Genomic DNA, 15,038 nt, shown 5'->3' with positions numbered 1-15,038 from the left:
GTGGGAGCAATGAGAGGTTCCCCTGGGATGTGAATGTTGCAAGCGAGCAGCACTTCTTCACTGTTTGCAAGACCACTGTGTGTCTCAGAACCTGTGTAAGTGTCTGAAAAAGAAGAACTTGGCCCTCCTGTACCAGGTATTTCATGTCAGATTTCACGGACACACTGGGGATAGACAGGAGCTAGAAGCCAAGGAGGAAGGGAGGAGAAGGGCTCCGTGAGTGTGGCTGAGCTCAAGTGATGCAGAACCATCTCAGTGTGTGGGACTGCATGCTGTTCTCCTCTCAGTGCTGTTTGTTTCCCCAGATGAGGATCTGATAAGGCAAATACTGGCAGATGGAGCTAGTGGCATCTCACACTCGCAGGACCTAGGACCATACATGAGGGCTGAAACAGATCTGATCTCTGGCCTGTAAGTACTGGGGAGTAGAGTCCCTCCAACAAGGCAGGCAGTTTTCCTTCCTGGTCCAGGGCTGCTGTTCTGGTAACAGCCTGCTTACTGCAGAGCCAGTACCAGCTGGGGCAGAGCCTGCACTGCTAACCAATGCATCCCCTTTGCCTTGGCAGCTCCAGTGTGTTTGGGGAGAAGGTGGAGACTGTCATGATGCAGAAGCTGAATGACAAAGGCCAGAGCATGGCAGCCCCTCCCAGGGAAGTGAGCAGATCGGCTAAGTCGACATGGACAGGTATCAGAGCTGCATGGCAGTGCATGATGGTGCAGGGATGGTGGGCATGGGCAGGGGTCTTTGCAGCAGCTGGGAGGGATGAGCAGGTAATTAGCATAGGAGCCTTAGGAGAGGCTGCTCTGAAGCTTGGGTTGTACTTGCTGTTTCCTGCCTGAGTCTGAGCAGACCCCAGAACACCGTTTGTTTTGTCATGTATCTCATAACATGCACCCTAGAGACGCTCAGCTTGATGCTTCTCCAATTATTCTGCTCTCTGCAGCCCTCTGCAGACATCAGTTCATTCATTCTGCTTAAGGATGGAGAGTGAGAGTCTCTGTTCATAACCAGAGGGGAAAGAGAGGCAAATGCCAATGAAAGTTCAAACCAACTAACAAAGCAAAGCAGAGGAGAAGAGATGCTTCCTACTGGGTCGTGCAGCTCAACAGCCAGCCAGAGAGTGTTGCACAATGCAGCAGACAAGCTGTCAAGCCCTGTGAAGAGCTGGGTGCCCTGCGCAGACCCTACAGAGAAGCTGTGTCAATTCCCATATTGTGAGCTCTTGGTTTCTTGATGCACGGCCTCTCTAGGGCAGGCTGCAGCACAGAAAATTGGACACAGCAGAGTTTCTCCTGGGTCTGTTAAAATCCATCAGTTCATCATGCTTGATGAATGGCTGCTCTATCTTTAAGCCAGCAATGGTTTGCATGGGTGGATGAAAGCAGCTGTGCCCGAGCAAGCCCCAAGGCTGAGTAGCTCAGCAGTTTGAAGGCCAGCCACTGTGACAGATCTGTGTGGCTTTTCATGGGTCTCGACAGCAGCACTTCCAGCCAGGCTGGGCATGCCTAAATTCCTGGGGCCCTGATGGAAAGTGTGGAGCTGATCCCTCTGCCCAAGTCAGGATCCCATCTTCTCCTCCTGCCCTTCCTGCTGCCTGCAGGTATGGGGCTGCTGTTCTGAGGCTGCGCTGTCCTTGTTCCTGCTGAGGGGCTGATGCCTCGGACAATCTCTCCAAACTCACCTGGGACTAGTGGCAAGCTCTCTGCCACTTGGGATGAAGGATGTGCTCAGCCCTTCCTGTGCCTGCTGGGATCCTTTTGCAGTGACATTTACTCCTGTTTTCTCTCCTTCCAGTTGCAGACCAAACATTCAGGAAGCGCTTGCTGCCATTCTGGTGCTCCTATCTGGCTCATGGTATCAGTTTCTTCCTCTTTGCCACCTCCACGGGGGTCTCCGTGTGGATCGGGGTGGGCTTTTCCTCCAGCGTTGCCCTCATGTGGCTTATCTCAGGGATATTCAGCTTTCTGGCATCCTTCTTGGTCTGGGAGCCCCTGAAGGTAAGGAAATCAATAGGACTATGCAAGCATGTATCTGTACAGGTGCATGTGTTAGCCATAATTAGCATCTTGTCCAGTTACTAATCAAGTTGCATCAGACACTAATTGGACTGAAAGCTCTGCAGGGGGAAGGGTAGACATGATAGCAGCATTAGGGCAGGCAGGGCTGGTGGCAGTTTGTCTGGGGTAGTCCAGCTGCTCCAAGGCACTGCCTGCTGTCTGTGTCTGTTCTGGAAGGCAAACAGGAGCTGCTGCACACAGTGGTTCTGGTGGCATGACTTGCTCTGCAGGCTCTGACACTTGTGCTGTCCCCAGGTCCTGCTGGAAGCCCTCTATTTCTCACTGGTTGCCAAGCGCTTGCACCCAGAGGAAGATGATACCTTGGTGGAGCATCCATTTGTTGAGCATGTGTCTGAGAAGATCAGCAAAGTCCGGCCCCCACAGGGGTTTGCCCTTTTCCAGGCCAAGGAGGAAGCAAGGAAGGTCAAACTGCTGCACAGGATGCTGAAGGTAAGACATGTTCCTTCTGCCTAGGGCAGAAGCAGAGTGCTGGCTTCAGCAGTTGAAATACATCCTTGTTTGGGTTCTCCCAATCCAACTGTGGTCTCAGATTAATAGGCACATCTCCAGTCTCAGCCTCAGTTTTCCCACCTGTAGAAGACAGAGAGTGACATTCATCTTCTGTGTGAAGCTCTGAGAGCTGAGATGTCTGAGGAGCAGGGACTGTAAGGGGGTGGCTGTACATCCTTGGCTTGGTATGTTTGGGTAGTTTTGGTTACAGGGCAAAGTTTGCAGCACCAAACAAGAAAACTCATTAACAGCGTCTTGTGAAACAGAAGAAATCCCCACCTAGGAGCAGAAGTTTCAGTTTCTTTGTAGATTATACATTACTTCTCTACACTAGTGGTGGGAATACACAGCTGCTGTAGAGTTGTCAAGTTATTTTGAACTGTATGGTGTTTCTTTAAAGGATGGAAAGTCCCTTAACTGGTTTTACAAAGCAAACTTCCAGCTATAGGAGCTGTTACAGGGAGGTTGTGTAATGTGTATCGACTGGGACATGTGGTGCTGGGCCGGCCACTTCGAGGAAAGGAAAAGAAAAAAAAAAGGAAGATTATTGTTATGTGTTTGTGGTCTGGATTTCATTTTAATTTGCTTCCCATGTGGAAAACGAAAGACTTGGGGTTCTGATCCTGCTTCATGCCAGTCAGCAATCAGTGGACAGCATTAATTTGCTGCAGGACCGGGACTGGGACCAGATCCCACCCTGTTACTGGCTACAATCCCTTTCTATTCTCTGTTTCCAGAATTTCCTCATCTACATGATGTTCTTGCTGGTGATCCTGCTCACCAACTATGGAGATGCCACCCGCAACAGCAGGGCCTTCCTTCTGCAGAGCTCCATCAAGCAGCAGCTGGGTAGCAGTGAATTCCTCCGCATCAAGAGGTAACTGCAAAAGTCCTTAGCACTGAGGGGAATGGGATATTGCTTGAAGTCAGATAAACTCACACGCGGGCACAGAGTAGCAGTGAGCAGGTCCCTTCCTTTCCCCATGGTTCTACTTCTCGCTTCTGGAGGGCAGAGGGAACTGTGAGGATTGAGAGCTTTAACATATTGGAACTTCAGATACCTCTGCTGTGTGAGTTACAGGTGTTGGTCTTTCTGTATCTGGTCAAAAGGACACAAGTTTGCTCTGTCTACAGAATCTACAACTTAAAATAAGGTTTAGGTTTGGTCACGAGAACCAAAAATAACATCTCTCAGAAATGCAGTCTTTGCTCTGCACATATGGTTTAACTAGGTTAAAATCCCCCAGCTGCGTTTCCACGCTGCTGTAAACTCCAGCAGTTCAGAACGACACTGGGACAGCTGCCTGGGATTAACCATGCCTTTGAGCCCTTCTCACTACTGATCTCAGTTCTCCTGTGCCAACAGCCTTGGCTTGTCCCTGTCACACAAAGTCACAGAAGTTTTGATTCATTGCAGCCTGAACTGGGAATGATTCCACTGATCCCGAAGGGAGAACAGATCCATTCACCTTTAGGTCTTGCCCATCAAATATCAGTTCCCTTTGCCCCCACCCCAGCAGAGCTCACAGTGGGTGGAAGTCACATCCCTGCCTGCTGACAGAGCTGGGAGGAGGGCAGCCCATGTTACTATCCAAAATGCAGTCCCTTCCCTCCAGGTGAAATTCACCTCCAGGTGAAATGTCTCCTTGGTGAGACATGCAGAGGGTCTGCCCTAGCAGAGCTGCCCCAGGAGTTTTGCCACTCACGCCTTTTCCCTCTTACAGATCGGATCAGTTTTGGGTCTGGATGTCACAAGTGTTCCTTCCTTACCTCTACAACAACCAGTCGGGTCAGGAGAGCTACAGCACAACATTGGGGGTGGCCCGGCTGCGCCAGCTCCGGCTGCAGGAAGGTATGGGACAATGGCCCAGGGCTTCACTGTCACCTGCTGGGAGGTGGCACCCCTTGGGAGGTCAGGTCTGGATGCAGCTACGGGCTGATTGAGGCAGGGCAGGTTGTGGAGGCACTTTTCTCACTGTAGCATTTGTATCAGCGTGTCTTTGGTTCTGCTGTCAGCAGAGATTAAATGAAGATCGAGGGACTTACAGTGAAGAAAGATGTTCTGTTTGTTTCTGGAGGTGTGACTGAGGACACAGAGGTGGAGGGGGCTTGGGAAGAAGGGGGACGCTAAATGTGAAAGCTCAGCTGTGCTCCCTGCACTGTTTGTCTGTATTGGGATGCTGATGGGGTGATGATGTTGGTCTTGTTTCAGGTGAGTGCCAGCTCACTGCCCAGGATGTTCTCCATGGGCTGGGCACAGTTGCCAGGAAGAACTGCATCGACTCACACAGCTTCTCTACTGCTGACTATGCAGCTGGCTGGGAACGGGCAGCTGGGAACGTGACAGCTGCGTGGTCCTACTCACCACCTGACCTAACAGGGTAAGGAGCTGCACCTGCAGCCAAAGCTCTGCCTTATGTCCTAAAGGCATGTGAACTTCTCAGTCCATTTGGTGCCCTGGGTGGTTGCTGGGGGCTGTTCTGTCTCAGTCTCCAACCCTCATTTTGTGCTTCCTCTTCCTCTGCAGGGTCTGGTACTGGGGTTACATCTCTTTCTATGATAGCGGAGGTTACATCCAGGAGCTGGCGACTTCACTGGAGGAAGGCAGGGCTCAGCTGAATTACCTTCAGCAGCACACCTGGATCGACAACATGTAAGTGTGGCAGGGGCAAGGGAAATGTTTTCTGTCACCTGGATTTTTAAGGGGCGCTGCTGAGGCCGTCACCAAGGGGCAGAGGGTCTAAGATCCTACAAAAATGATGGCTGCTGGTTGTTGTCCCTGCGTTGTCCCGGGGTCCTGAGCTGTTCTTACCTCCCCAGGAGCCGGGTGGTCTTCGTGGAGTTGATGCAGTACAACCCCAGCGTGGACCTGCATGCTGCCATCACCCTCCAGCTGGAGTTCCTGGGCGCAGGCCAGGCTGTCACCACTGTCACCATCAGCCCCTTCCCACTGCTGAGGCTCAGCAGTGGTGTCACACTGCAGCTTCTCATGATGGTGAGTGTGGCACTTCCCTTTTGGTCACTGCACAGAGGTGCTCAGGTGGATCAGACTAAACCTGCTGACTGGGCCAGGGCTAGGTGCAAAGCAGAGCCATCTTCCCCTAGGCATTGCTACCCTGCCACAGGTGCATTGGATGTGGTTTGGGGAGCTTTCCTGCTATGACAAGAAGGAGGAGGACAGAGTGATTGAGAGGAAGGCATGGGAAGACTTGCAGAAGTGCAGTGCAGGTGTAGGATTGCAGAACTCAGCTTAGTACACGGGGCTGTTACTGTTCTAGGGTGCTGTGAGGTCTCCTGGTGCAGCCCAGTATCGACCTCTCCTTCCCCGATAACCTCTCCATTCTTCCCCCAGGTCTTCCTCATGATGTTTGTGGTCTACTTTGTGGTGTCTGAGTCACTTTCCATCAAGAAAGAAGGCAGGGCCTACTTCACCCTGTGGGGCAACTATGGCCAGTGGGTCTTCATCCTCCTCACCACCTGCACGGTGGTGGTGCACCTCAGCCAAGCCACCCTGGCTGACCAGCAGTGGCTCAAGTACCTCAACAACCGCAAGGTCTTCACCAACTTCTACCAGGTGGCCTTTCTCAACACGGTTTTCAGCACCTTGGCTGCCTCCCTCCTCTTCCTCCTGATCGTGCAGGTATGGGAAGGCCTGTGTGGATGCAGGATATGGTCAGAGATACGTGCTTTGTTCATGTGCCACGTTGTCATCCCTGTGCAGTCCAGAAGTAAAAGCATGCACATGACAGGACTTACAGGGTGCTGCCTTCCCATTGGAGGTCTGCATGTGCAGTCTGAGAGCAAGTGGTGCTGCAGTGTCCCTTCCTCTGCCAGGGCAAGGGAAACAAGGAAGAGGCTCTGCTGTGCTCGGCAGATCACCTGAGCCTGTTGTGACACCATCCTTTCTCTTGGTCCTAGGCTGCCCAGCAGCTGCGCTTTGTCAGGCAGTGGTCTGTGTTTGGGAAGACGTTTCAGAAGTCCATGAAGGAGCTGACTGCAGCAGGGCTGGCTTTTGTGGTCCTCATCCTGGCATACGCACAGCTTGGCTTCCTGGTAACTGCCTGTATTCTTTGTCTTGTCTAGCAGAGGGGTTGGTTGGGGGTGAGGCCCAGGGCTGTGTGACTCCCTTGTCCCTTGCTGTGCTACAGCTGTCAGCAGATCTCAGCTGGTTCCCAGCACGGGCAGGGCCCAGACAAGTGCTCAGGGTCACGGTGGCTTTGGCCATGCAATGTCTGTGCCAGTCCCTGTCACAGCTGATTGAGGAGCTGCACAGGGCTCATGCTTTGTAAGATGAGGTAGTGAGTGTCAAAAGACATTATGCCATCAATGGATCCCTTTTCAACATATCTCCACTCTCCCCTTTGCAGCTTTTCTCTTCCTCTTCGGAGTCCTTCCGCAGCGTTGGCAGCAGCCTCCTGCTGCTCATTGCTATGGTGCGGGGCAGTGTGAGCCTCTACCCCTTCCCGCCCGACTCCTCTGGCCTCTACTACCTGTTCTGCACCAGCTATATCATCCTGGAGGTGTGGATCGTGCTGAGGCTGTTCACCGTGGTGCTCGTCTACAGCTACAGGGAGATGCACTTTGAGCTGTACCGCCCTGCCTTCGAGCCCCAGGACTATGAGATGGTGGAGCTCTTTGTGCGCAGGCTGAAAATGTGGATGGGCTTCAGCAAAGCCAAGGAGGTGAGTGCAGCTTGGGACAAGGGGTCGAGTAGCACATCGTAAGCTGCAGACCTGTACAGAGAAACATCCACTGTCCTTATCCCACTTTGACTCGGGCCGCTTCCAGTTACAGTTGACAGTTGGATGCCTCAGCCTGTCTGGCAGTGGCAGATCCTGGAGGACAGGAGCTGGTTTAGTGTCAGGGCACTGCAGGGACGTAGGCTGCCAGTTCTCAGTCCCTGCATTCCAGGTGATGTTATCTGAGATCTGTCCCCAGGTCCGAGCTGTAGCCTAGCCTGCCAGGAAGGGCTGATAGCAGCACTGGGGCTGTTTGATGCAGGGCAGGTGCTGCGGCACAGCATTCACACTTGGCAGCTCCTGAATTAACTCTGAGTCCCTTGTCCTCTTCTTCCAGTTCCGCCACAAGGTGAGGTTTGAAGGCATGGAACCGCTTCCATCCCGGGACTCCAGCGACTCCAAGTCCATCCGGGGTCCCACTCCCAGCGCTGCCTCTGACAGCTCCAGGGCCTCCACCTCCTCCAGCCAGCTGGATGGGCTGAGCCTCGTGCTGAGCACCCGGGACAGCTTGGAAGTAGATGCTGACCTCCAGCGGCTCCTTTCCCTCTTCGAGATGCTGCTAGCCCAATTTGACCGGGTCAACCAGGTGACTGAGGACGTGTATCGCATCGAGCACCAGCTGCAGGGCTCCCAGAGCCGTCGCTCCAGGAGGAGGCACTCTCTGGTGCCAGAGGATGCCTTGAGCAGGTACTGTGCGGGCAATACAGAGCGGGGACCCTCACCTGAGACTTCCTCCATCACGGACCCGCAGCTCCCCCTGTCCGCCCACTCTCCTGGCAGCAGGAGCTCTGTGCCCAGCCGCCTCATCCGTGCCAGCAGAGGCATCAGCGTGGCGGCTTCCGTACTCCCCCCGCACAAAGCACACTCCTCTCTGGCTCCGGCTGTGAAGAAGAAACGGCCCCTCCGAGCCAAGAATAGGGTCCACCCCACCGTCAAGTAGCCACGCTGGGCATTGTGGGGAGCAGTGCCCCTTGGAGGGCAGAGAGAGCCTCAGAAGGGGTTTGTAAAGGTGGGCTGTGCCTGCCGGGCAGGCCTGGAGCCTGGTGAGCTGCCTGCGGCGGCTGAGCTGCTGGTGTTCAGGGCTGCTGCTTGCCTGCAGTGAGGCTGGTGCAGCCCCCGACCTCCACGCTGTGCCAACTTCCTCACCGGTGGTTTCCAGTGCTGAGGGTTCACTGGGAGAGGCTGAGCCTTCCTACATGGACGGCTGGGGAAGGCTGCACAGGTTGGGGTCAGCGTGCAGAAAATACCGGTTCAATAAGGCAGTATTAATACAAGTTGTCTCTCTTTTGTTAAATGGCCCCGTCTGCAAATGGACCGCGCAAGGCGGCCGTCACAAGGACACTTTATTGGGGACTGGTGTAGGGTGAGTGGGCCAAGGCTGCCTCCCCTTCCTGCTGGCTGTGCCGGGGGACATGAGGAGAGCTGAGCCCTGGGTCTTGAAGGTCTGACTTTGGATTTTGCCGACCAGACACACTGTGGAGGAAAGCTACAGGTTTCAAGAAGATATTTAACCTTTTTGTTGTTGTTGTTGTTGTTTTTTTGCTGTTTTTTAAAGCATAAATATCTATAGATATAAACAAAGCGATATCTACACCCAGATCAGTTAATTCCCAAGTATTGGTTCCTTTTATCCTCCAGAAATTGGTATTATTTGTATTTAAAGAAACCCAATATTTAAACCCATTGACATTGCAAGCTGCGGTGAGCTGCCCAGCCTGCTGTCCCAGGTGGAGTGCAGATACCCGGGGCTGCATTTGGCTGTCTCCAAGCAGGGGGTGCCACCGTGCTGGCTTCGCTGCGGCCCCCCCCCCCCCCCATCCCACACACAGACACCCCATGGTGTGTGTGCGTGCTGCTGGCTGCTTGGCTTTTCTAACCCAAGGAATGTATTGACCTAAGTAAGTCTATGTTATTTCTCTTTTTGGTTTACTTTTGTTCTTATGTACTGCCCAGCACTTTAAACAATGCTTTCCTCAGCTAACGACGACACACAACGATCTAACAAGAACGGGATAATATATCAGTATAAAGCAGTATTTGTTCGTTGAAATCATGAATTGAAATGAGAATGCAATGATGAAGTGAATGCAGCCACCCAGCTGCGCCGTTACCTCCCCGCATCTTCATAATGAGAAGCACAAATGCATTGGGGGAGAGAGACACAACCCCAACCCCCCCCCACGGCAGCTGCTCCAGGGTCTGCGTTCACTTTGTCATCCCCATTTCACCTTATGGATACTGTAAGTAATTTATATGGTGTTTCCTTGTTGGTTTCTCTTTTTTCTGTTTTTAAATGTATATATTTTTGTATGTTTGCTATATTTTCATAGCATCGGTTAACGTGTTTGAAACATGTAGATAGGAGACAGAATACTATTGTCAGAGTTATTTAAAGGATGTATTAAGTGCTTCTTTCTGGGAATGTCCCGTGTATATAAAGGTTTGGGTGTCCGTGTGCATGCGGTGCGTGTGCTCTCGAGGTGGGGCAGTCCCTGCAGGCAGAGCAGACCATGGTGGGGTACCTTAGGAAAGGTCCGAGGGCTGAAGGTGAGATCAGTGCCCCAGGGAGCAGCGGTGTTGCAAAGCCCTCAGCCACTTGTGTGCAGTGCTGGAGATGCTCAGAGAGCTCCTTGTTGGCTTCATGCACCCACCCACATCCCTTCCCCTGGGTGCTCTGTGTATTGAGGGCTTTGAGACCGGTGCAAATTGCATTTGAAAAACTCGGTTGCTTGTAGGACAGAGGCTGTAGAATGTTGCAGAAGGCCGCAGATAGGCAAAAAACAAACGTGTGGAGCCTGAGAGTGAGATGGAAGTTGGTCTGTTGGTCTCCTTGGAAGGTTGGTGAAAGCAGATTTCAGAGCAGGAAGTAGAGCGCAGAGTGGAGGAAACTGTTGTTAGAAAGCTTTCCTAAAGGGACAGAAGAGGCAGGATGAAGAGGTTACAGAGACGTGCCTGGAGCTCAGCAGAACTAGGGCACCTGGTCTCTGTATGGCTACAGGCACCAGTTCTCAGCTGCATCCCCAGCACTACGTGCGGTGGGACAGGCAGGGGCGGCAGCCAGAGGGACTGTTCAGGGAGGAGAGTGAACCAAGCAGGTCTTGGAAATCTCTTGCATCGCCAAGAGCTAAAAGAAGGGGTATGCCAAGAACCGCAGTAGAGGACTCAGCCCCTTCCCAACAGCATGGCTTGAATATGTTCCAAAAAATAAAGTTGTTAATAAGAGAAAGAGGGGCAGTGGTGAGCAGGGACCCACGTGTTCAGAATGGCCTTAAAATAAGCTACAGTGCAGGTGGGACAAGGATGCTCCCCAGTGAAGGCACTGGGCTTTCTGTTCCCCTGTGGCTGTTTCTTACCCCATTTGCTTTGTTTGTGTGCGTGATTGTGATATGATGCGCGTGACTTACCAAGTGCTTCTTCTAATCGAAGAGGAGCAGAAACAGGCTAGGACAACTGCCTTACTTCTCACCTTCATTTGAAGTACGGAGAGCAGCTCTGGAACCCACACAAGTTGTTTCTTGCTAAGTCAGACACCTCACTGAGGGCCTGCGTGCTCAGCGGGCACCACAGACAGCTTCCAAGCAGTCACAGTTCTCAGTGCAGCATTTATTTGTACAAACTATAGCAACGCTCACAGAGTTCCTTCACTGTCACAGCTGAGGTACCACACGTAGACACACACTTGGCTGCAGGCAGTTAGCATGGCGTTCTACTGGCAGCAGCAACGAACCTGACGTACAGCCCTAACCCATAAGTACTCCTGAATGTCTATTTCTGTGTTTGTAGTCACACCAAGAGATGGTTTCTTATTTATTAAGTCTCTTCAAGATGCAACAGTATCAAGCTGCTTCGATTAAAAAAGAAAAAAAAAAACCACAAAAAACACAAAAACTATCCACTAGTTTAAAAGGGAGCGGGAGGGAACCTCTATATAAATGCTTTTATTTTTGTTTTTAAAAACAGATGATTGTGACCAATAGGCCAATTGTTACCATCTGGTCAGCATTTACTGCAAAGAAAAAATACCGTATTTTGTAACTGTGGGGATGTTGCTTTAAAAACTGACAAGGTCAAATAAAAGCTGACTGCTACAGACTGGCTCCGTTGCTTTCGTTGTTGCTCTCTCAGCCCCGCAGCTGCACGGTGACCCACACACAGCTACCGGGAAAGGCCAAGGGGGGCCCATGGTGCTCATCGGAGCCCATCCCCACCAATCCCAGCCTTGATCCTTTTGACTGTGCTCAGAATTTCACTGACAGCTCCTGCACAATACGAGACACTCAGATCAGCCAGCCTGTTAGGGAAGCTTTGGTCTGTAATTAAGTACAACAGCTCGTTACTGAAGGGTCTGCAGCCAATACAAAAGCAAAGTGCCTGCAACGTTATTATCTGAGACTTCCCAGGCCAGCAAAAACCCACTGACCATACAAATACTTTATTTCCTTTAGGATTTACGTATAAACACTCAAAAACACAACATACACTTAGTTCCCAAACAGCCCTGCATCAGTTAGTAGCGTTGCTTTTGCTCCCTTGGCAGTCACTCTGCAGTTCTGTGTGCTGACTGCACTGCATTTAGCTCCACTGCAAGGGCTCCATAATTGCTGTTATCAAAAAGCCACGCTTCCCATTTACTCACGGAGCGGGAGATAAAGCACTCACAGTATAGTCCTGCTCACATGGCATCTTCCAGTTCGGTAGTGTAGTGTCTGATAAGCATCTCAGCACAAGATGGGCTACATAATCCCAATCCACCTGTACACACGTGCACTGAAAGGACCGCTGTTTAGCTACAACAGCTGAGGCCCCAGGAGGAGATACTGTCCTCGTGTGTTAGTGCAATGGGCACTTTTCCTTCCATCATTTCCTTCCATCATTTTCCTTCAGAAATGATGCCACCAGGACAAGCCAGCAGTCTTTCAAACAGGGTTTTCCTAGGTGTATAGGGAGGGACAAGACTCACCCTCAGCACTGCTGCAATTGGTGGAAATCCTGCAGTTGAACCTAGAAACCGCACCTGGCCTCAGACTAAGTCCTCGCAGTCGGTCCCAGTGAGTCAGAGCAGTTCATCACCAGTGGGCCATGTCTCAGTGCTCTGCCATTCTGCTGCTCCACTGAGTGGCTCCCACCTCCCTGCTTTGCAGGCAGCAAAAAGGGCTCACTGACTCGAGGAGACATCATCCTTGGGATTTGAAGCAGTACATCTTGCAGATCACTTGTGAACCTGGATCAACCCTTACCAAAACTGGCAGCAGAGAAAGCCTCACAGTCGGTAGAGTTCAAGTGCCGCGAGGCACTGGGGCGTTGGAGAAGAGCAGAGATTCTGGGTTGCTTAGAAACAATGACTGGAGCTTCTGTACTTCGTATTTAACTCCCAATAAAGGTGGCAAAATTTCCCCCAACTCTTGCAAATTCCACCTATGTGATGAAGTGCAGAGTATCAGACTTCCTCTGCCTCCAGCAGACAACGGTGTTGAGGGAGCCCAGAAGAAGCTCCCATAAAAGATGGAAGCTTTAGAGTAGCTCAAACCAAATAAAAACAAAGCATGTGGAGTCGGTTCTCTCTTGGAGCATCTGTTGGGGATACACGGTGTTCTCATCAGACAGCAGTGGCAGGCTGAGACAGCAAAACACGTTCAGTCCTCCTGGTAAGTAAGGGTCAGTGCTGTGTCCACACTAAAGCAGCACAGTCACACCGCATTTGCCAAACCCTTCTCCTCTATGTCCATGCAGCTGTATGGAGTCAGCACGCAGGTATAACACATTCACTGCCTCGTCCATCCCAGAACAGACGCACCAACCCACAGGAGCCTACACAAACTCAGTGAAGTCATCCACCGAGGAAATGAGCCTCTTCCTCTGGCCAGTCTCGTAGGCTGGCGGTGGGTCCTGAGCCATCTGGGGAGAGGGCTTTGCTGGAGCAGATGGATGCATCTGTAGGGGAAGGCCGGGAGTTTGGTACTGGGTTTCTTCACGCAGCTGAAAGCCAAATAAGAACAGATGAGCTCTACGTTCTCTGCAGCTTTTCACCCTCACCTTCCATTTAGCCAGAGCAGGACAGGTTACTCAGTACAGCTTTTCTTACGTTACCCACTGCAGTGCTGAGCACAAGCAGATCTGTCTTCAAATATCAGGGTCCCCAGTGCAGTTGCTGCAAGGGGAGCTGTTCGGAAGCTCACAAGTCCAAACCTATCTCACTACTCTTCTTGTTCCCACAAGAGTTGGATTCTAACCTTCATACACACTTTATTCCTCTTATCCGTCAAGTTCTGAGAGCTGATTTTATTTGCCTTATTTGCAACAACGCTTTGTAAGGCAGAGATTAGTTCTCAATATCTCAACAGACATCTTCACTCACCCGGTGCCTCAACCGCTTGATGTGCCGCAGCCGAGCGATCCATTTGGATGGGTAAGTGTCAGTAGGGTTGGATCGACTGTGGTGAACCTGGGAAGCCATCTAATTTGGGAACAGAGGGGAGAAGCAGGGAAAGAGAGGATGCACATTAACATAACCACAGCAATAGAATTAATAGAATGTTTCAGTCCAGTCTGACAGCAGCTGAAATACAGCTCTAAGTTATAATTGTTCATACAATAACCGACTCAAAGGTTGACAGAAATAACTGAGGCAGGAAGCTGACTTGCTTTAGCAAGCCCTTCTTGTCTCTCTTCTATCTGGTGAGGGACCAAGCTGCCAGCTGAAAGACAGAAGGTCCCAGGGAGCTGAGGGTACTCACGTTAGCATGCAGGGCCATCTGACGGGCGACGAATGGCAGGTTCTTGTCAGAGATGATCTTAGCAACACTCGTGTCTACAAGGCCCTCCATGTCTTCATTTTAAAGGTAAAAACAAAAACTCTTGTCAGATAGTAAAGAGAAAAGAGGAAGACTAAAAGTTGCCTGTGACTAAATGGACAAGCAACAAAAACCTGAAGGACCGCATCACAGAACCTCAGAAGTTCTTTCTCTTGGAAGCATTTGCTTTTGGAATGCAAAAACATGGCAAAATGATGTCAATTATTGCACCAGCAATAAAGGAAAGACTGAAAGAAATGCTGGGGGGATTCCTACCTTTTCGACACTGCAGCGTGACCAGGTTGCAGTCATAGTCAAGTGGTGTTATGATAACATGCACAAAATTGAACTGACCCTAATGGGAAAACAATAAAACAGTCAAACACACATTACTGGCAGCCGTCATGACTCTGTCATTGCCATGTGCTAGCATGCATAAATCCATTGAGGTAAATAACTTCAGCTCAACATCACTGTTTACCAAGAGAACATACATCAGATCAAGGGTTTACAAACAGCCAAATGCCTGGAGGTAAAATCTTGTACCTTTATTGTTCCCAGTTTGAAGTCCTCACCAGAATCATTGTAAACAATAGAAACAAAATCATTCCCAAGGTGTCTCTTCTTGTCGCAGCGATATTTATCCAAATCCTTTGTGGGCATCAGAGTAGCAATGTGGAAAATGGCTGAAGAGGAAACAGAAGGACCCTTAGGCTGAGCTTAGCTGCAAGCAGTAATGTTTAACTCTCAGCATTTGCCTGAAAGACAAAGCAGTACCAGCAGCACTGTAATGAAAAAGCCACACTGTTCTCCCTTGACAGGTTTGTCCCCATTTGTGACAGCTGAATCCAGTCCTTCTGGACTGTTCCAGTGGTAGCTGAGCACAGAGCACAGCAGGCAGCACTGCCATGGAAGCACACTCTTGGGTGCTGCCCTCCAT

General features: G+C 51.0%; 2 protein-coding genes across 5 annotated transcripts in view; one reads left to right on the top strand and one right to left on the bottom strand.

Annotated features, from left to right (window-relative positions):
- PKD1 (polycystin 1, transient receptor potential channel interacting) overlaps positions 1–11,399 on the top strand; it is an 82,989-nt gene extending 71,590 nt beyond the window's left edge. The window contains exons 34-46 of the mRNA XM_072349561.1: positions 306–411; positions 567–685; positions 1,796–1,998; positions 2,314–2,508; positions 3,306–3,445; positions 4,293–4,420; positions 4,781–4,949; positions 5,096–5,221; positions 5,389–5,563; positions 5,921–6,208; positions 6,487–6,621; positions 6,936–7,250; positions 7,645–11,399. Coding sequence (XP_072205662.1) covers positions 306–411; positions 567–685; positions 1,796–1,998; positions 2,314–2,508; positions 3,306–3,445; positions 4,293–4,420; positions 4,781–4,949; positions 5,096–5,221; positions 5,389–5,563; positions 5,921–6,208; positions 6,487–6,621; positions 6,936–7,250; positions 7,645–8,247 — 2,702 coding nt within the window. The 3' untranslated portion in view covers positions 8,248–11,399. The remainder of the gene's footprint in view (positions 1–305; positions 412–566; positions 686–1,795; positions 1,999–2,313; positions 2,509–3,305; positions 3,446–4,292; positions 4,421–4,780; positions 4,950–5,095; positions 5,222–5,388; positions 5,564–5,920; positions 6,209–6,486; positions 6,622–6,935; positions 7,251–7,644) is intronic.
- A 324-nt stretch (positions 11,400–11,723) lies between these two features.
- The window catches only part of TSC2 (TSC complex subunit 2), a 29,459-nt gene continuing 26,144 nt past the window's right edge, over positions 11,724–15,038 (bottom strand). For all 4 annotated transcript variants that reach the window (XM_072349562.1, XM_072349563.1, XM_072349564.1 and 1 more), the window contains 5 exons: positions 14,645–14,784; positions 14,375–14,453; positions 14,042–14,133; positions 13,663–13,761; positions 11,724–13,283 (listed from right to left, as the gene is read on the bottom strand). In XM_072349562.1, the coding sequence (XP_072205663.1) occupies positions 13,116–13,283; positions 13,663–13,761; positions 14,042–14,133; positions 14,375–14,453; positions 14,645–14,784 (578 nt within the window). In that variant the 3' untranslated portion in view covers positions 11,724–13,115. The remainder of the gene's footprint in view (positions 13,284–13,662; positions 13,762–14,041; positions 14,134–14,374; positions 14,454–14,644; positions 14,785–15,038) is intronic.

The sequence above is a fragment of the Excalfactoria chinensis genome, chromosome 14 (genome assembly GCF_039878825.1).
Source record: "Excalfactoria chinensis isolate bCotChi1 chromosome 14, bCotChi1.hap2, whole genome shotgun sequence".
Taxonomy (NCBI): domain Eukaryota; kingdom Metazoa; phylum Chordata; class Aves; order Galliformes; family Phasianidae; genus Excalfactoria; species Excalfactoria chinensis.
This window is presented reverse-complemented; position numbering and strand designations above follow the sequence as displayed.